At 37.0% G+C, this 21,390-nt stretch overlaps 1 protein-coding gene across 4 annotated transcripts in view; it reads right to left on the reverse strand.

The window, feature by feature from the left end:
- The window catches only part of jag1b (jagged canonical Notch ligand 1b), a 46,300-nt gene that overhangs the window by 14,218 nt on the left and 10,692 nt on the right, over positions 1 to 21,390 (reverse strand). For 2 of the 4 annotated variants that reach the window (XM_072669570.1, XM_072669568.1), the window contains exons 3-11: positions 14,756 to 14,813; positions 8,481 to 8,741; positions 7,561 to 7,621; positions 3,579 to 3,709; positions 2,952 to 3,071; positions 1,979 to 2,134; positions 1,407 to 1,520; positions 1,194 to 1,307; positions 492 to 538 (exon numbers count right to left, since the gene is read on the reverse strand). In XM_072669570.1, coding sequence (XP_072525671.1) covers positions 492 to 538; positions 1,194 to 1,307; positions 1,407 to 1,520; positions 1,979 to 2,134; positions 2,952 to 3,071; positions 3,579 to 3,709; positions 7,561 to 7,621; positions 8,481 to 8,741; positions 14,756 to 14,813 — 1,062 coding nt within the window. Of the gene's footprint in view, positions 1 to 491; positions 539 to 1,193; positions 1,308 to 1,406; positions 1,521 to 1,978; positions 2,135 to 2,951; positions 3,072 to 3,578; positions 3,710 to 7,560; positions 7,622 to 8,480; positions 8,761 to 14,755; positions 14,814 to 21,390 lie in introns of all 4 variants that reach the window. The other 2 variants (XM_072669569.1, XM_072669571.1) reach the window with 2 other exon arrangements.

A 21,390-nucleotide genomic window follows, 5' to 3' on the forward strand; every position in this document is an offset into this window, starting at 1 on the left:
TTTATTACCTATTTATAGTTGTATATTATATTATATCATATTATATTATAGTTGGGCTGCATGAAATTTGATTAAAAAAAACACTGACATGGCAATAATTAATGCAATATTTAAAAATACTGGAATTTTCACCAGATTTCTTGGAGTGAAATGAATGATTTTGGGCAGATCTGCCTCTGGTCATTAAAAATGAGAGCAGTGGGAATTTTACTTGTACTTCTATTTTAAAGTTGCATGACATTGCACATCCTACAGTTTGACTATTGCACTTGTGCACATTGCGATGATGATGCTGAAATGATATATTGTACAGCCTTAATTTACAGTAACACATATTTTGATTTCGGGTGCCCAATCCTTTACATGCCACTGTATTCCACTGTGACTGTTGGCTAAATAATTTAGCTAATAATGTAGCACTTGGCCTTACAAGCATGATGTCAACAAATGTCAATCACTGTTTTTGAAAATACAAATGTGTATTTTGTTACCCTGCAGGTTCCTCCATTCAGGCACTGGCTATGGCAGTCATTAATATCTGCAACCCAAAAGTGATATATACATAACACAAAATCTCACAAACAAACCCCTAAAACAGCAACAAATAAAATGTATGAATTCTCTGTGGGTCTAAAAGCTTTTGCAGTTTTAGGTGTAGCATTAATCTATAGATACATGTACAGAAGGCAGAAATTACAGCCAAACTAGCTTGCTGGCTACAACAATTGAGCTAGGCATGTAGGAAGGTTTTATTTCTCCATCTATTTTCAAACTCTCTGTTTTTATATCTATCTATAGTCCAATAACAACACAGAGATACATATGTACAGCACTACTAATGCAGTAAAACATAAACTTGTAAAGTTAGTCATGGTTATGCTGGCTAAATATCCATATAAAAGCTTTGCTTTTTTAGCTCAGTAATGCTAGAACTTTGATGCTAGCAAACTGACACTGCATCATTTGTATGAGGGCACTTCTGGATGATAGCCAAGTTACTATGAAAGAACAATGAGTGTCCCATGATGTTGTGTTTAATGGCGAGTAATTTATATGTGATTTACATGTGCCTTCCTTTTAAACCAACTGACAGATACAAATTAATTCATGTGTTTACCTAAGCGAATTGATAAAGCTGAAGCCACTTGAAACCACTGATAAAGTTGAAAAACAGTCAAAGTTCATCAACTCACTGATGTCACAGTTCTGACCCTTCCAGCCTGGGAGACACTCGCAGAAATATCCACCAATCAGGTTGCGGCAGGACTTTGCATTCACGCAAGGTTTGTCATTGCATTCATTGGCGTCTATGAAAAACAAACAAAAATGAAAGCATGACAAAAATTACAGTACAAGGCTGAAAAGATATCCATGTGACTGTTTCTTGTGTGTTTAAGCAATCTCACCAATCAGACACGTTTTGCCAATCCACTGGGAGGGGCAGCTGCATTTAAATCCATTAACCAGATCCTGACAAGTGCCTCCATGACTACATGGGTTTGGAGTACAGTCATCTACATCTACAAAGTAAGAGAACAGGTTAGATGCACCAAGCATGCATATCATAACAAGTGTATTTTTTGTGAGTATGTGTGTGTATACGGATGTTTCTGCAACCATGGACACTTTTAGGTGAGAAATAAATCTGAATAGCATATCTTATTGTTAAATTAACCCTATAAAAATGATTTTACATCATTTAAACAATAAAATGGACAGAACAACACTGGAAAAATTAAACTGGGTATCCCTTCAAACAACAATTTAAAAGCAGTATGTGACAATGAACATATAAATGTCCATTTGAAAGAAATCAAAATCAAAAGAGAGATCAGTACACATTATCACAATGTAAATTGCTAATTGTTATCACCCATGTGTACAACGTTGCAAAGTTGCAATCCTGCTCTTATGCATTCTTTCCAGGAATTTCCCCTGGAAAAATCAAGTACCAATAATTCAAAGAAAGAATAATCACCCACTGCACATCTGCAAAAACACCCATTGGTAACTTTCTTACTGGTGTTGCAGGAAGGGCCACTCCAGCCAGCGGCACACAAGCACTCATAACCCTGACTGGTCTCTGTACAGCTTCCCCCATTAGCACATGGGTTGGAGAGGCAGGCACGTTCCGCTGTAAAAACATACACACAAACACAGGCCTGAGTATCTCAATATACACTCTTCCAAAGATGGATGCAGAAACATAATATTGTGATTCCTGAAGACATGAATGAAGCATCGGCAAACTGATTGGAACAACAGCAGGGAGAAAAAACAAAAATGAATGAAAATCGATACCATGGACAATCATTTGCATTCTTATTTAAAGTCATATAATAAATATATAATAAATATACCATTGGTGGTTGTCTACAATTCATGTTTAAAATCTGCACTTTAGGACGTCTTTAATTGGTCAGTCACTGCAAGAGACATTGAGGTGAGACTGTAACCAGGGGCGATGTATGGGTTAGCTTGCCCTGGCTGTCAGTGCTCAGAAGTCTTTAGGCTAAGTTACAAAGGGGAGAGGGGGAAGAGAAAGCTGAAGAAAAGTACTGTGACGCCTAATTTGGCAGACTTCATCACTATACCCATCCTGCCACTTCTCTGTCAAAACAGATTAGGTCTACACACACACCAGATCATAACACAAGGATTAGATCATTTTGAAACCCTGTACTGACAGAACAAAGAGCTAACCTTCTGACCCTCTGCTTCCCTACTAGTGAGAGTGGGTGATGTGGTTAAACCATTATATTTAAACACATTTTAAGGGTTCAGAACTCGGAATGCAAATTGACAATTGACTCTGGTTGACATGCTGTCTATTTCCTTGGAAGTTCACTGTCAGAAAGACTGACAGAGATCCACTTCAACTGCAGGAAATCTTCAAAATTATAGCACTTTTTTAGTAGTACTTTATCAAAGACATGGACACATAAGCTCACCCTTCTCACAGTTAGCTCCAGAGTAGCCATCAGCACAAGAACATTGGTATTTGTCAGGTCCTGTGTTGCTGCATGTCCCTCCATTTAGACACGGCTGGTGTGTGCCACAGTAGTTCAAATCTGAGAAAATAAAACACTGTTACGGTTTCATGGCTACATCAGGCTGCTAGTTCATTAGATGTGCCTTGTTTGTACCTAGTTATACTCACTGACCATTTAATCAGCACCATTTAATTGGCCAGAAATGGCCAATGAATATACATTCTTAAATAAAGATACAAATAAAAAATATATTTTTGGTGGACTGAAGTAAAAGAATCATGTCTTTTTCCCTTTTAACTAATTAATTTAAACAGCTTAAAAAAAAATACATACAGAAAAGACCAAACACATATTAGGTAGATGGTCATAATGGTTTGGCTCTCTGTATATAATTAATTATTTATTAACAACCTAGTCCCTCCAAAACATTACATGTACCTACATTTATTCTATTTTTACCATTATAAAAATACCTTCTGGTGCATATTGGACAGTATGTCAACCTACACTGTACAATTTATAACAGCTGTTATTAATATGACAATACATCCAGTCCTGTAGACAATGCACAACTGAACTAAGCACCTTTATCACAGAGTTGTCCACCCCAGTTGGTATCGCAGAGGCACTGCCATGGTTCCACACATGTTCCATGTACACAGCCAGGATGAGGGATGCACTTATCACAGTAAAGGCCCTGCCAGCCATACAGACAGCTATGAAGAAATCACACATACATACACAGTGAGATCTTCCCCCATATACACATGCATTGCTGCTATGAATTATTTGTTTAACATTTTCTTCTTAAACTAAAAGACCAACTTGAAAAACGTTTTTCAATCTTCAGTAGAATCATGGCATTCACAAAAAGGCCTAAAGAGGTCCATATGACAATCCTACTGCAAAAAAAGAACTGCTCTCTTGGAGAATTTCTCACACCACAGGCCGAGCTGTATTATTTCAAGACATCCATAGAAAGTTTACAGCTTCCCTTTTAAACAACATATTTAAAACACTGCCATGGTTCACTGGGGGGAAACAAAGGACTGACAGCTTCGATTGGTCTCTAAACTATTTAGCGCCAAACCATGCAAACAACAAACACCAGCTTTTAAAACTCCTCTGGGCCCTTTAGTGGAGTTAATATTAGCCTGTGGCAGAGACACTTTGTTTCAGTCTGAATGTGGTTTCTTGGCACTGAGACTGTCCGAACGGCTGGGATGATGTGTGTGTGTGAGTGTGTGAGTCTGCATGCTCAGAGGGGGTGGCATTTGGGGTTGAGCATGGGTAGGAAGTAGGAGTGGAGTAAGCTAAGCAAGATAGATGCATAAACAGACAGACAAACACACTAAGAAACAAGACACATACAGATGCTGAAACAACAGTATTAAAAATATATCTACAGGAAAAACAGTACACTTAAACAACACTGTCTGTTGGGTGTGAATTACAAGGGGTCTGGGGGGTCTGACTACTCTAATTATTAAATAAACACCAACCGTGTCACCAATTCAAACGCAATACAATTCTGGACACCAATACAGTGGGCTATACAACTTCTTAATGAGACACTGTCTAAGGATTGATTCCACCAAACGCCTTTATTGTGAAGAGCAGATGCAAGCATATTTGAGAATCTTACTATAGAAAGTTAGCTATCAGCAAAAAAAATGCAGGTGGCCATGAAGGAAGCATGTACTAGCCTTCATCCTCCCAGCTTCTCAGCTCCCAGGAACTAACTAAAGATACGAAAAATTAAAGTAGTCGATGCCCACAGGGTAAATAAAAAAAAAAGCTTTTTAAGCTTGTGTTTTTCTATAGTACGAGTTGTGAAGAAATGGCAGTTCAGGGGAACTGTGGAGGTCAACATTTGAAAAAAAACTGCTCATGTGCTGCTGAAACAATTCAAAACCTCCATATGACCGCCAAAAACAAGGAAACTCTAAAGCTTCCTAGTCTCTAACCAACTTCAAACAGCCTGTAAATTGTTTTATTTGGTATGTTTTAGATGTATTGTCATCTGTTGTTTTTTTATTATTATTTTATTTGTTCTTATTAGTTACTTCTTAACCATAGTTTTTTCCCCAATCTACTTCCAATTGATTATTTAAATTAATCAATATATTTATGCTTTTGCACTTTGACTATTCATCATGTTAGCATTTTTTATGGTTTGCTTAAATTAGGTTTCCACTCTTTGATTTAACTATAAATTAAATTATAATTTATTGTATTTGTTTTACAACACTTTAAAATGCACATATATGCACATATTATACAAAGAACTCAATCAGGGCACAAAAAAAAACTCTTACTGCATAGTACCTATAAACCAGTGATTACACGTTTCTCCAAAAGCCACAGTGACAGTTTCTCAGTGCTCTTCCCCTTTAGGTCAATTGCAACTGTAATTAAATAAGGCTTCTTTGAGCATTTAAAAATGAAAAAAAAGCTTTTATGGAATGCTCTGATGAGATAGTGACTCTCTTGAGAACTCCACAGCGGGAAAACAGAGTGCCCTCTGGGAAAAAAAAAACAATTAGCCTGGGGCTGCGGCTCAGCTGCAAAAATAAACACGATGGTTAAGTAAACCTCACTCTCTGATTAAAGAGCTCTATTCTTAAACGTGAGCAAGGCCTTCTCCATGAGAAAAAATGCACAGAAGAAAAAAAAAAACATTTCCGGTCAGTGGTTCACTCACTCTTCCTTTTCTCTCACCAAACTCTTGGAGAAGGGGAAGTGCTGGACTGGCATTAGGGCAGAAAAGTGCTTTCAGTCTAAAGGCCTTGACGTTTCCACTGAACTGAATACACTGCCATGTTTTTGTTAAATCTAGCAAAAGTTAATCCAGCATTTTGTTTATATTTGAAAAAAAACAGCCTTTAAAATTGCCCTTTGTACAGAGAAATTACCTTTAGAAAACAGACAAAACAACCACATGTTAAAACAGGGCTAGATAAGGCTGGTGTAGGTAAGTCCTAACCCTGAATCTTCATTAGCATGAGGCAGCTGACCAGATCAAACAAACCAAGCAACAGATTCAAGCACATCATTTACTGAAGTTTTTTTTTTCTAATAGAGCACTTTTTAAATCTACTAACCTTATAGAGCATGACATTGTTAGCTGTTGTTGTAAATGTAATTGTTCCAAAATGTTCTTCGTTAAACTATTTAATTATGCAATGTCATGAACAGCACTGACAGATAACCTCTACCTAAAACACTCCCACACAGAGCCCACACATTCTTTGGCACCACGTGTTTGAGTAAGTTCTGCAAGTATATACAAGTATATACTTTTCTACTGTTTCTTGCTGTTTAATAAAATGTAGTCTAACTGTTGTTATCTACTGTATCTATTCAAAGTTACAATGAAGGGCCAGTTTTTCCTACACATATGAACATGTATTCAGGAAACCAGAGCAATGCCATGTATTAACATATTTACCCTCCTTAAAGTGAACATTAAACTCGCTAATTCAATACTTTGGTTACCTGAGTATTTGTACTTTTACTGAAGTATGAAATGTGTGTACTTTTGCCACCTCTATTGAAAATTTATATATTTACTAAAAAGCATTCCTATTATTTAATATTCACCTAAGGCACAGCATGCTAAAACTTGCAGGGAACACCCATCTTATGAGTTCCAAAAGAAATTTAATGACCTCACATTAACTCTCCCTGACAGCAATGGGTTACGTATAACATTTCTTTATGACTGAGCCAATCATTTTGATAGGTATGTTCGAGATATGCAGGAATACTGCCCTTATACTTATTATAATAGCCACCCTTTTTGTCAGCTAATGTAAACCTTTTTTGGCCAAAAAAGTTTGGTGTCTGAAATGTACTGCTTTGGTTTTGCACAAAGTAATTTAAATATATTGCAACATCATGTAAGCATGTTGCATTACAATCATTCCACACTTCATGTTGAGTTGTTAATTCATTAAACTATAAATAAATAAATAAATAAATAAATAAACGGGCCTTGCTTAATGCTAACTGAACAAGCAGGGCATTTTAAAGACCAATTAAGCGTTCCGTTTGATCCACAGATAAATAGATAAGCAAAAAGAATGAACCAACAAGTGGATAATTTAATGGTCTACAGCATCTACAGCAACAACATGCCTTCACTGACACTGCTTCAATCCACTCCCCCTTCCCACCACCCGAGTGCCATTTTGCTAATGCTAGAATAGAATGTCAACAGGCTTTAGCTTTCATTGTCTATTGGACAGGAAGAGAACTGGAGCTGCACTAAGAGACTGGCGGAGCAGGCAGGAGACAGCATTCTGTAAGTATTTGACCATGACGCACTCTCTGCAGCTCTGCAGCCTGGCAGTCAGCTGCAAGAGGAGACTCTGAGCCTGTACTGTTTCTACTCCCACTCTCCAATAAGGCTTAAATTACCCAAAAGCTCAAAATGTCAAGTAGCCAAGCAACACGGCCAAGACAAGGAACAAAAAAACCATACAGACTGTCTGGGAACTTGCGGACAAGAATTCTTTCAAAATGTTAATTGTATCATAAAGAAGAGGAGGATAAAGTGACTCACTTGCAGTCTCCTGGTTGTTTGCACGATCCATGCTCAATGCTGCATCCCTGCCTGCAGATAGCTGGTGAAAAAGAAAGAGGGTAATTGAAGGAAAAGGAAGGAAGCAAGAGTAAGTTTGTGGTCTGTCCATCTTCATTGTACCATGTCAGATTTTGCTGTTCTCCCTTCACCCATGGGAATGTTTCTGGAATGTAAGGGGGTATCTATCAAATCCCTAATCCACCCACATAGCCTATTCAAGCCCAATCTAATTTGAGGCCTGTCGTCAAGCCTTGAGGCACATTAACCTCAGCATTCTCCACTGGCTGGAGCTTTACGTAATAGCATTGTAAGCCAAACCACTTTCTCCCGCCTTGTAAAATGGTTACTGTATGCCCTAATAGTACTTTTAAGGAATAATGCAGGGCACAAAATATATTGTTTTATACTGTTTCAACCCTTTTTGAAAACTGATAAGGTAAGAAGAACAAAAACGAATTCCTCCTAGCATGTCAATGAGTTCTCAACCTGATCTATAGTGAGAGTCTGGAGACTTGCTCTCAGTTTCAATAGTGTTTGTCCTTACTGAATTTATCTCATTACGCTGAAGTGTGTAGTACCTGCATTACAAAAGCACCTACTTGCAGGATAAAGGGAGCAGCTGAAAATAAGGATTTGTCTTCATTGCCTGATTGAGGGGAGGAGGAGCTTGCTAATTAGCTTAATAAGCAATTTTGTAAATGTTTTTATTTTTTTAGGTTAGTCTGACATTACTTCAGGTTTGAAAAGGCAATCATGTCAAATTGCAATGATATTCCTCTGCCAAGGAGTCATCTAGAGACCCTTTTTGTGATGATCCATGAAATGGCGTGTACCATGCTGTCTGAGATTCCCCAAAGGGAAAATGGCAATTACAGAATTACCTGGAAAAACAGAATTACCTGTGTTGCATTCAGGGCCCATCCACCCTTCCAGGCAGGTCTTGTTGCCATTCTGATCACAGGTGTAATGTCCAAAAAACTCATCACGTGGCCGGCAGAACTTATTGCAGCCAAAGCCGTAGTAGTGTTCCTCACAGGTTACTCGAATTTGATACTCAAACTGGGCCACAGGACCATTGTGAGTCAGCTTCTGCCAATGGTGATTTGGGTTGATCATTCCAGAGTGGTAAGCCTTCTCGATGAGTCTTCCAGTTGTCAGACCTGCATAGTTGATATGTTTCTGTAAGAGTTTAGCAGAATAGCATATTGTCCAGACAACTGGGGGGAGCGTTTTATTCAAATACGGACTAACGTAAAAGATATAAATTACAGAACTGACCCCAAGGGGGAAAACATGACACAGTGTCCTTGCTTTTTCATAACAATTAAATTATTGCAATTTGTTAAATGTAACAAAATGGATATTGGGGCAATTATTATTTTTTTATATATATACTTTTCATCCATACACTAGATTGGAGCATGGTAGTGATATTCAGTATTCTGCCAGAAGCTTGTTGATGGCTTTCAAAAGAATCTGGTCAACTTACTAACCAAAAATTAGGTGTGCCTAGGGTTTGCATATATGTATATGTATAATTCTGACCCAGGTTTAAAAAGAAAAAAAAAGATGATAAAAAAAAGATTTCAAGATAAAAGTTGAATTTTAACCCCAGAAAAAAAAAATCAGATTCAGAGATTCCTAAAAGAGTTAATGCATGTTAATAAATGTCCATGATGCACCAAGAAAGTTATTGACTGACAGAACTGTTTTACTCCAACACCAACTTTCTCTTTCTTACACACCTACACTTACACTTAGTTTATTAGGTACAGTAGCAATCAAAATTATTCAATGAAATTATTATTGCAAATCAGGTTCATTAGCAAAACTTTCAGCTGTTTGCAATAAACTAATCAAACAAGAACAATTTAAACAGTTCAACAAAACTAATGTAAGAAGTAGTTTCTCTAAATTCAACACAAAATTACTTCTTAGACACAGTCTTAAAATTATTCAACCACTTCTTGACAAGCATAACCAGACCGGCTTGTGACGAAGTTTCAGAGGACTTTTCCCCCTATGAGGTGTGCTTGGGAGCAAGGTCCAATGAATCCCCTCATACACTGCAAGTTTCCAGTGCCAGAGGAAGAGAAACAGCCAAAGAACCGGGCCACTGCCATGATTTACTGTTGGCGGAGTGTCTTTGTCACCATATGCTTCATTCTTCCTCCTCCAGACATCCCGCTGATCCATAGGCCCGAAAAGTTCCAGTTTAATGTTCAAATGTTCTTGTTTGATTGGTTTATTGCAAACAGATGAAAGTTTTATCAATTCTGATAATAAACCTAATTTGAAATGAGACATATTGATGAGAATATATTTACTTTAACTGTACATAATTAGACACTGCTTTCTTGGTAACATCCTTTAAATGTACAATATCTGATGTTTATTTCAATTGTATCATGTTTGCCATGCTCAACTTGGTGTTAGTCATTCATTAGTCCTTCATCAGAGGTCAGATTCTGACCACAAGGCCACTGCTGGCTGTAGGATATTTTTAGTTGGTGGACTATTCTTAATCCAGTACTGACATTGAGGTGTGTAGGAACCCCAGCAACTCCACTGTGCCTGGTGTAAAATCAACACACAGTAGCATGACACTGTCATATTGATGTTACTGCTGTGGTGAGAATGTTCCACCAGCATAAAGATTTCTGGGTAGTGGTAGCCCTCTTTTAATTAAAAAGTGAACCATGCTGCAATAGTAACAATAAATATGGTTTTGCATTAGTTAGTAAGACAGTGTTCCTAATAAACTGGAAAAACCCATCTGTGCAGTCTGTCTAAGCATTGTTTACAACCATACACATAGATTTCCCTTCCACTTGGTTCTCCTAAGTGTATAAACCACACAAAGTAAATTGTCATTAGACACTGCTTACTGCTAGTTCTGAAATACATTCACACAAGATACTGAAAATGTTTAACATTTATACAATTCTAACAAGTATACTAAAATTCAGGGAGCTTTTTAGAATGACCCATGTTTGTAAAGGCAGACTGCATGGCTAGATTGTGCTTGCTTTTACACCTGTGGCAACAGGACTGAATAAAACACCTGAATTCAATGATAAAGAGGTGTGTTCCAATGTTTTTTGTCCCATCTGGTATGTGTATGTTTGAGACAACAATCAGCCATAACATTAGTACTACTGGAATCTGTCAACAGATGCAATATAATAGGCAGCAAGTGAACAATCAGTTTTTGAAGGTGATGTGTTAAAAGCAGAAAAAATTGGCAAGCATAAAGATCTGAGCCACTCCGACAAGGGCCGAACTGTGACAGTCTTTACGACTCCAAAAAGGATTCTTATTATTTGATATTGAGACCAGCACTTTCTACTGGATATCAGATCAGTGCTATCGTTAATGTAATCAATAACTGTTTCTGGTCACCACATGTACTACATGAATAGAGGTCACACGTAGTATGACAAAATCTTATTTACAATCATCCAAAGGCAGATGAATGGACATGACAACAGTTGATACAGAAGAGCACGAACAAGCTTATATTTCATAAGGTTCTGGAATGCAGAGGTCCATTGTGGCATTTTGCTAGCACTCTGCAGCTTGTGGCCAGAGCCAGGTGTCATGTCCTTACTACCAGCAGCCTGCTCAACTTCACCATGAAGTGAGGAAGTAACATTAAACATCCAAAAGAGTCACTCTTCTCTATGGATAGCAAAGGTTACATGTCCATGTCTTTTCTCTTGTATTTTAGTCCGAGAACAGCCAACTTTTTGACGAATTGACGATTTTGATGATTTTCCTTTATAAATCATTGGTTGTTCGGATCAGCAATTTCAGTTAAATATATCTTATAGCACATGAACACAGTGATATTTGAGAAGTAAAATTAAGTTTATAGGATTTACAGAAAGTGTGCAATAATTATTTATATAAAATTAGGCAGATGCATAAATTTGGGCACCCAACAGAAAAATGACATCAATATTTAGGTCTTCCTTTTGCAGATATAAACGCTTCCTATAGCTTCCAATGAGAGTCTGGATTCTGGTTAAAGATATTTTGGACCATTCTTCTTTACAAAACATCTCCAGTTCAGTCAAGTTTGATGGTTTCCGAGCATGGACAGCCCGCTTAAAATAACACCACAGATTTTCAAAAATATCCAGGTCTGGGGACTGAGATGGCCATTCCAGAACATTGTACTTGTTTCTCTGCATGAATGCCTAAGTAGATTTTGAGCAGTGTTTAGGGCCCCGGTGCAACTTCAACTTTGTCACTGATTCTTGAACATTGTTCTGAAGAATCTGCTGATATTATATTATTCATGCGACCTCCCAGAAGATTCCCAGTACCTGCACTGGCCACACAGCCCCACAGCATGATGGAACCGCCACCAAATTTTACTCTGGGTAGCAAGTGTTTGTCTTGGAATGCTGTGTTCTTTTTCCACCATGCATATCGCCCCTTATGTCCACATAACTCAGTTTTAGTTTCATCGGTCCACAGCACCTTATTTTTAGATGCAAAAATGAAGCTGGCTTGTCCAAATGTGCTTTAACTACTCTGTGTGTGGCGTGTGCGCAGAAAAGTCTTCTTCTGCATTACTCTCCCATACAGCCTCTCCTTGTGCAAAGTGCACTGAATAGTTAAACGATGCACAGTGACACCATCTGCAGCAAGGTGATGTTGTAGGTCTTTGGAGGTGGTCTGTGGGTTGACTCTGACTGTTCTTACCATCCTTCGCCTCTGCCTATTTTACTTTGCCTGCCACTTTGGGCCTTAACTAGAACTGTGCCTATGGTCTTCCATTTCCTCACGATGTTCCTCACAGTGGAAACTGACAGCTGAAATCTCAGAGATAGCTTTTTGTGTCCTTCCCCTAAACCATGATGTTGAACAATCTTTGTTTTCAGGTCATTTGTGAGTTGTTTTGAGGCTCCCAAGTTGCCACTTTTCAGAGAAGATGCAAAGAGGAGAAAAAACAGCAACTGGCCACCTTAACCTACTTCTCATAATTGAATTCACCTGTGTATGTAGGTCAAGGGTCAACGAGCTAACAAAACAAGTTTTGTGTTACAATAATTAGTGCCAAAGATATTTAAATCAATAAAACGACAAGTGTGCCCAAATTTATGCACCTGCCTAATTTTATATATTAATAATTATTGCACACTTTCTGTAAATCCTATAAACTTAATTTTACTTCTCAAATATCACTGATTTATCAATGATTTATAATAGAAAATCATCAGAATGATCAGGGGTGCCCAAACCTTTTCATACCACTTACATATTTTCTATGTTTTTCTAACATCCTGTTTCTGTGTGTGAATCTATCTATTAATATTTGTGAATCAATGGTCTTCTGTTTTTTATGTATAGGGAAGTAACTGTCTGTGATAATATATCATACATTACATATGTGGCAGACTAGCTTGAAAAAATGCTGGAGCATGTAATTAATCAGTACCCACATCCTTTGGGTAAACTGATCAAATTAAAAGTCTCTATCAGAAGCATCACTCACTAAAAATACAGGGAGACCATCTATACAGGGAGGGTGCCTATAAATGAGAAAGTGAAAAGATACATGATACAGAGCAAGCAACATTCCTGTCTCAACCGCTCACCTCTATTTGCACACAGGCCAGATTTGCATGCCTTGCAGTTGATTTGGCCAAGAGGCTCTTTCCATATGGCTCACTGTAAAGAAACACGAAGTCTATGAAGTCTTCTGCTGTCTCTGAATATATACAGTTCCAAAAACACAACAATTTGAGTGCTTTTGTCTGCTTTCTGGAAGTACCACAGGTATGTGGTTGGTGTCCTTGGGCAAGACACCTAACACTATATTGGCTTGCCTCTGTAATATGAGTAACCTTGTAAGTCGCTCTGGCTAAGAGCGTCAGCTAAATACCATAAATGTACTCACATCACATCAACTATATTATTCACACCCTTTCAAACTGCATACTTCATGCTCCTTTTTCTAGCTAAACATACCTCTCAGATAAGGAATGCAAAGTAAAATCTTTGAATTTGTTTGGAATGTTTCTTTATTACCAAAAATGCAGATGCATTGATTTGTGTTATGTAATTTGTTATTATATACTGAAAGTCTATACTGTAATCTTTTATACCATGTCAGAGCTTTTAGATTATATATGCACAGTGCTGTTGGAATTTTTGTATATATTTGACCTGTAATGTAATCAGACCTCCTTTTAATTAAGAGAGGTGTTTCAATCAAGAGAATGGCAATCAGTTGTGAGTTTCACTTAGTTACCGCAAACTTTTGTTTTCAGTTATTGCAGTACATGGGGGCCACACTGGTAACTAAAATTAAGAGTTAATATACTTTTTCTGACAAAGATATTTAATGTTGGATAACAGGAAAATATATATATAACTATAATACTCTTGCATTATTTGTTTAATTGCATGATGAAAATTATATTTCAGTTCAAATTTATTTAGAAACAGTATACAGGAGCTTATAAATTTCCACTAAAATAACTAGTGTAATTTAACCATTAAACAAACTGTACAGAGCTACCACTCCACCACTGGCTGAACAAGTTTGTATCAGTCTTAAATCTAAGTGGTCATGGCCAACATATGAACATTAAGCTGAAGCTATGCCAATGAGGCTATGTAACCCTGACAAAAAAAACACCTGCCATTACTCATCAGCTGCACCTAAAAACATTTTCATAATCATAAGGCCACTTCACCTGAAGCTCTTACCATAAGACCCTCACCACACATACACTCATTTCGACAGACACAAAACAATCACTCTTTTCCCTTTGCCGCTTCTCTGTCCTGTCACACATGGCACACTCGGTTTAAAGGACCAGTGGGTTAAGGAAGAAGGGGCTATTGAAGTATTACTATTCTGCTACATATATAAAACTACATGATTAATTACACGGTCATTAAAAATTTTAATAATTATTTTTCTTTCTGTACAACAACTTTGTAATAAAATGTATCGTAACAGCTCCCACAGGTTTCCCTTGCCAGGGCAAATTAAAAACAGAAATCAAAACTAAAATACAAAAAAAAAAAAAACATGTCCAACAAATGTGTGAATAGCATGTCAGCGAATGTGTGAATTTCATGGCAAAATGGCAAAAGAAGGACTGATAATGAGCAATGATAAATATAAGTTATAAAAAAAAGTATAACTTACTGTCCCCAGCAGTTTCATTATGAAAGTCCAAGGCCTCCACTATCAATGTATAGGACCTCTGTAAGAGACAAAAAAGGGTCAACAGTGATACCTGATAGAAGATATATACACCAAAAACTATAACTATGCTATAACTATGCTATAAGCCTTGTGTTCACGCTCTTACAAATGGCCTCTAACCATAAGAACATATAAACAACCTAAATCTTTAAAATCCAACATATAAAAAATTTCTGGCCAAATTTCATCCTGCACTGTTATCCTAATCAGGTCTAAAGGCATTTTGCCCTGTAAGTGAAGATTAAAACACAGTACAACTTAACAGACTCCCTAAACACAGCACAAAGCTGTCTAACTTTGACCTGTCCCAGAGAAACAATACACAATACCACCAATACTGGATAAACAGGTTAATGAGGTTACTGAATAAATCCTATTGCTGTTTATTCATTTCGCACTGCCCACATTATATTAGCCTTATACAATGCACACTTTTTTAGTTGTATTATTATTTTTGTAAATTCACATTTTATAGTTTTATTTTCTACAATTACCAACCTGGATCACCTGGGTAAGCACTTTTTGATGGCCTCCCCAAACAGCCAAGCAGTCCCAGTTTTGCAGCAAAAACTACAGTTCCCATATCACTTTCAAAAAGTAAGAGGTTCACTGTTTAAATATCAGTGTAAAATGAAAAATGAGAGAAAACAAGGGAATTTCTTACAGCCAGTACCAATGCCCTCCTGGCTGTGTACCACTGTTGACATGCAATGCAGCTGAAATGTCATGCCACTACAAAACATTTTGTTTGCTGTTCTTTTTTGTTATAACATGGTTTTGTTTTAAATATTTTTTAATATGTTTATTTAATTAGTTTATTTATCATGGTATGGAAACATGCTTTCTGTAGTAGTTGCTGCTGACTTAAAGTGCTATCATACATGCAGGCATAACATGCTGTAGCTAATCAAAACTTTTGATATGCACCTACATCTTTTAATTCAAGTGTTCTGATGGGTCAGAATTGTTGTTGACTACCTAAAAACATAATCTAACAAATAAGCAATTTAATTTTATAATGGTTATAATAGCTGGACTTTGTAACCTGTAAACTTCTGTATTCCCACGATAGAGCTTTAAATTTGCTGGGTTGTGAAAATAACCACTGGTAGAGCACCAGTGGTTGCTCTAGGCTTAGTTACACAAGAGTTACTGTTGACTGAAAGCACAACCTCTGACTGCTGGCTACCTTTTGCTCTGTTGAACTAAGCACAAAAGCATTCTGCAAACACACAATAAAACTGAGAAGATATTTACATGTCCAGGAAAGATATGTAAACAATATGCAATGTTAGTTTATCACTTCAAAGTGTAAAATAATCGGACAACTTGGATAGCTGTATCTGGGCTGCTGTCAAAGAATGGTGCTTCACATCACATTTGTCCTTGCACTAATCTGTCAAAAATAAAGGTGCCAAAAAGGTTCTAGGAAGAAAATACACAGAGGAGGTGAAGAATAATGATGGACCAAATTTCACATTACACCTGGAGAATTTGCCTATTGCTATGGTAACTGTAGGCTTGTTGGCCTGTTGGCCTGTAGGCCTCTCCCCTGCTGCTTTTTCCCTTGCACTGAACTTCGTTCTGAACTGTGAGATCTACATTGTGATGTGAACCAAACCATAATTTTTGTGTTAGGTTACACCCCTACTTTAAAGAGTGTACTATAGCTAATTTTTGAAAGCCTGATAAATGAGCTACACTGCTGTTTAAAAATGAATCAAAGTTGGAGGTCAGAGTACCATTTCTTATAAAGCACATCTATACACAGACAGGTGTAAATCAGTTAATTATGAAGGCCAAGCATTTGGTTTATACGTTTTGAGTGTTTTTTTTCTGAAATCAACATTAATGTTCATGATGAGTGTACATTATAAGTAAATGTCTGACTTAAACAGTGTTAAAACAGCCTAGACATAAATCCTCTCAGAATTACTTTGTGCAATTTGGATTTTAAGTGTGTGTCAAAGCCTACAACAACACAAACAATAAAAAGGTACACTGCATTTTTATTTAAACTTATGCATGTTATGCATGTGCTCATTTTTGGAGTTTATGATGTTAATGTTTGAAACACAACACATATAAGTACACAAACAAAGAGGAAAGTCATTGCTCCTGCCATTGCTTCTGAAATAGCAGTACACCACTATTTTACTGTTTGTATGACGATTTCTAGTTGATCCATGCTCTGTATGGATAAGGCCACGGTTAGGCATGCATGTGAACCGCATATCAATTGAGTTTCTGCTGCTTTAAATCTCTAAATACTAAGCAGTTGTGTGTCACAATTACAGTAGATGAAAGGATTGATTGGTTATTTTTGGCGCATGTACAACATAATCGCCAACTTGTAAAATGTAAAATGTAATATGCTCATGGGGAAACAAATTGAAGGCTCATGAAAACCTGATACAACAATTGAGAGTATATCACACAATCGGTGTAGAGTGGATTGCAACACATTTGAAGCAATATCACTCTGGTGTGTCAGTGAAGAGAAACGTTTTATTTGTGGCCCTTTCTGTCTCCCTTTCTCCAACAATATATCCTGTATGTCTTCAGAATATATATTGATCATGTCTTTTCCTTTGCTACTGAGGGCTTTTGTGTGTGCAACAAGTTCTTTTTCCAATGGGAAAGAATGTGTAGACGAGATCTGAGAGTTGGGTGGGTAAAGGTAGTGGGGTGGGGTATCTTCTTTTAGAACGACTCTCATGCAGAATGAAATCTCTGGAGGGCCTGGCTACATTTCAGCACTTCTGAAACGCTTTGTCTGACTTAAGGTCATCAAGGCTCTCACCGGTATCAGGTAACAAGAACCAGAAGGGTGGGGGGTTGGGGGGTTGGCAGAGCTACTGCCCAAGAGCAGAAGAAAGAGATAAAACATAGAGTAAAATGTACAAGAACATGTTACAAAACATACAACATTAGCAACGTTAGCAAATTTTACTATACTGCAGCCTAATATGCTTACTGCATGGCACAGTCAATGAGATGCTGCAAATAAGATCTTGGCTAATGACTGTGCAACATCAATTATGTTAAAGTGTTCAAAGCCTACATTGCAGGACATTCTGCTTGGATCATTCATCAGTATCTTTGTTTGGGAAAACGTTTGTTTGGGAGTCACAAAAAAACAAACCTTTTTGCTTTATATGGTCACATAACAATCCCATTCCAAAATTTTGATTTTACATTTCAAAAGCTGCCTGTTTTTTTTAAGCAAAGCAGCACAACGTCTGCAACACTACCAGAGATCACATAAAGTCACAGTGTTTAAAGGCCTCCAATTTTAACGTGTGAACAAATAATTATTTCTGTGTGCAACATTACCATGGCAAAGATTGTAGTGTGTCAATCTGCCTTATGCAATAGAAAGACAAAAAGAGCCAGAGGGAGGTAGCATGTATGAGAGAGAAAGAGTATATGTGTGTGAATGCCATTATCTCCTCTTGCCCAGCTGAAGCACGTCCTCACAGCACCTACTTGTGACATTTGGACCCTCTGTCCTCTGTGCACAACTCCATGTAATTTCCAACATGACCACTGTCTAGAAATGACAGACTGCCTTGTTCAGCTACTATCCATTCAGCTAAACCCTTATATTACCAATCATGCTCAGGTAACTCACAACAGACCCAATTTACCTCAGCTAGGTCACAATACTATTCAATAAAATAATATATTATAAAATATTAAAAAGTAAACAATATATCACAAAAAACAATAAACAAACATTTGTAATAACTTTAAGTTATAACGTTAAGTCATTTTGTGTCAATTCAGTGTCATTATTGTCTCAGACCTTTTTCCTTTTTTATTTCTTAGTCTGTAAACTGTAAACTGATTTCTAACAGTGTTTTATTCTCCTTTTTATTCATTAACTAAAAAGTACTATATTGGAAGCCACATTTACTATTTAATATTGCCTATTGATTTTGAGCTATATTAAATTTGGCAGAGTTAAAGACAAATGTTTACTCACTATCTAAATGCTCAGAAGTCACCACAGACTGATTTTGTTCTTATGGTGTCCAAATGAGACAAAATGCAACATTTCCAAACTTCAGTGACATATTACTCACTTCTCGACGATATAATAGTAATATAATAAAAATGTACAGCTTGGTCCAGAAGTATTTAAATCGTGTCAATTTTTTAAATTTTGATATCACCACAATGAATCTGAAACAAAGCCATCACATTGTGACTAAAGTGTAGATTTACAGCTCAAATTTGTCACCTGACTTTAATCCATAATCATTCAATTAAACATCATTTTCACTTACTGAGGAAAAAACTATGGCAGATAGACCAACAAACAAGACTATTAGCAGTAAAGGACTAGCTAAACATTCACAGAAGGAGACTCAGTATTTGACATTCAAACACATCAGTTATTAAATAATTTGCATTCAAGTTAGAAATAATTCTTATATTTATAATTATGTGCAACTATTTTTAATTAATGTGAAAATTGATGGACTATGTGCAAAATAGCTGTAATCCCAAAAAGATTAAATCCCAGAATTAAAGGTGAAAGTCTTATTCACATTTGATTGCTTCATTTAAAACCTGGTCTGTGGCACCAATAAATTTTACCACTGAAAAGACTTTTCAATCACTTAAAGTTAACATGCTGTTATCCACGCTGACAGTTAATATACGGTCATCTAAAACATTCCCTAAGTTCATCACTAACTTCAGTACTTCATCTGGTCTTTGTTTCAGTCCATGGATTGCTGCCAAAGATTCACGTGTGCCCTTGGACAAAGCTGCAAACATGCCCAGACACTAGGGGTGTAATGGTACATGTATTCATACCGAACTGTCACATTCCAAAGTTCTAATGCTAGGGGTGTGTGTTGAGCGAGCAACAGTCAACTTGACAAATGTTAATTGTGCTAAAAGGCTTTAGGGAAACCCAACACTATAGCTGACAACATATATCAGAACACGTTTAACGTATTTAACGTGTTTGAAGTAAAGACTGTATCTAAATATACAAAAAAAGGGTCCATAATCTATTGTTTATTTCCAATATGCCATGCTAAGACTAGCTCAAGCTGATTGGTGGCTGAACACTAACTATGACTTTTTACCACTGCACCTCTATCAGACACAAAATCCATACAACTTTGCGTCAGAACATGGGTACATCATCATGGTTTGATGGAATTTGCAAAATAATAAGTAGTTTTGATTGAGATAACAGTTGGGCAAAACTGAAAATCTACACATCATCCATGCAGCTATTTGGTAAATGCTTTATCTCTATGTGATCTCTTCAATGACCTTAGAAAAAGATTGCTTAGCCATAGAAGATACAGCTCAATTACACATTTTTTTTAAAACATTCACTGAAATAGTTTTTAGGGACCCAAAATGTTTTTCATTGGTATTGGCCCTTTTACTTTTCAGAGAATATGCATCTGCATAATTTCCATATTTTGCTTTTGTTTGCTGCAGAATGCAAAAACCTGCGCTGACGAGATTCTACACAAACAAAAGGTTATGCTAAATTAAAATGAACAAAACTGACATGATAATAAATGTCATTCTACTGAGATATTTTGGTTACGGTTACTGCAAAGCTGAAAAATGCCTGCACAACGCTAGTTCAATCCATCTCACTCCATAACTCACAATCTAGTTATCAGCTCTGGGTGCCTGCTGCTGCCAGGTTCATTTTTCCCATGCTCGCCACTGACCTCTGTGTTGTCTTTGAACTCTCTCAACTGCCCTCCATTCCCCCTTCTTCCCCAACCAGCTCCAACTCCTCCTCTCCTCTCGTCCCAGCTAGTGACAGCACCCGAAAATAGCCTTGTGTTTCTCTTATCATTCAGGGCTCTCTCCGAGCCTTCACAGCAACACACTTCGTCTGAACTGCCAGACAACACGTTTCTCTTTCCCTTGGGATTTGTGCTAAGGACACGATAGTCAAAAATGTAGCCTAGTTGCCATAAATGGCTAGGCCTGTTTCACTAAAGAGACGGCCTGTGCTTGGTACAATCTAAGTAAGCGTGGGAATCTGTCACTGGCTCGCACCTTCATCGATAAGACCAAAACATAAGATAAAAAAAAGGAAAGTTGAAATGGAAAGTGAAAAATGTCAACAAACTGCTGTGGACTTACTGAGTCAGATTCCTATCAATCAGTCCAGCAGGTTCAGCCCTGCCAGCTTGGTGAAAGTTCATTATGAGCCAAGTGTGGACATGTTGGAAAGTCACATTCTGAGAGAAACATTGTTGCAATACATTGTGACACATAACATGGTAATGGAATAAAGCGCATAATGAGCATTGGCAATAACAGCTGCATTCAATTAATCATTTTAAAATGCTATTGTAGTGTTTGAACACCAACAGTTGCAATTAGAGCTACAACTACTAATTAACATGATTGACAATGTAAATAAAAATAATAATAATAAAAATCCATTTGTTTGCTTGATGACATGTAAATTCCATTTTCTTTTTGATCTAGTGACCACATTATAGCTATAAATAAAGAATTTTAGTTTTGAAAAGGTCGTGGTTTCTTATGTAATGAGCTGATTTAGGACTGTGCTG

The sequence above is a fragment of the Salminus brasiliensis genome, chromosome 24 (genome assembly GCF_030463535.1).
Source record: "Salminus brasiliensis chromosome 24, fSalBra1.hap2, whole genome shotgun sequence".
NCBI classification, from domain to species: domain Eukaryota; kingdom Metazoa; phylum Chordata; class Actinopteri; order Characiformes; family Bryconidae; genus Salminus; species Salminus brasiliensis.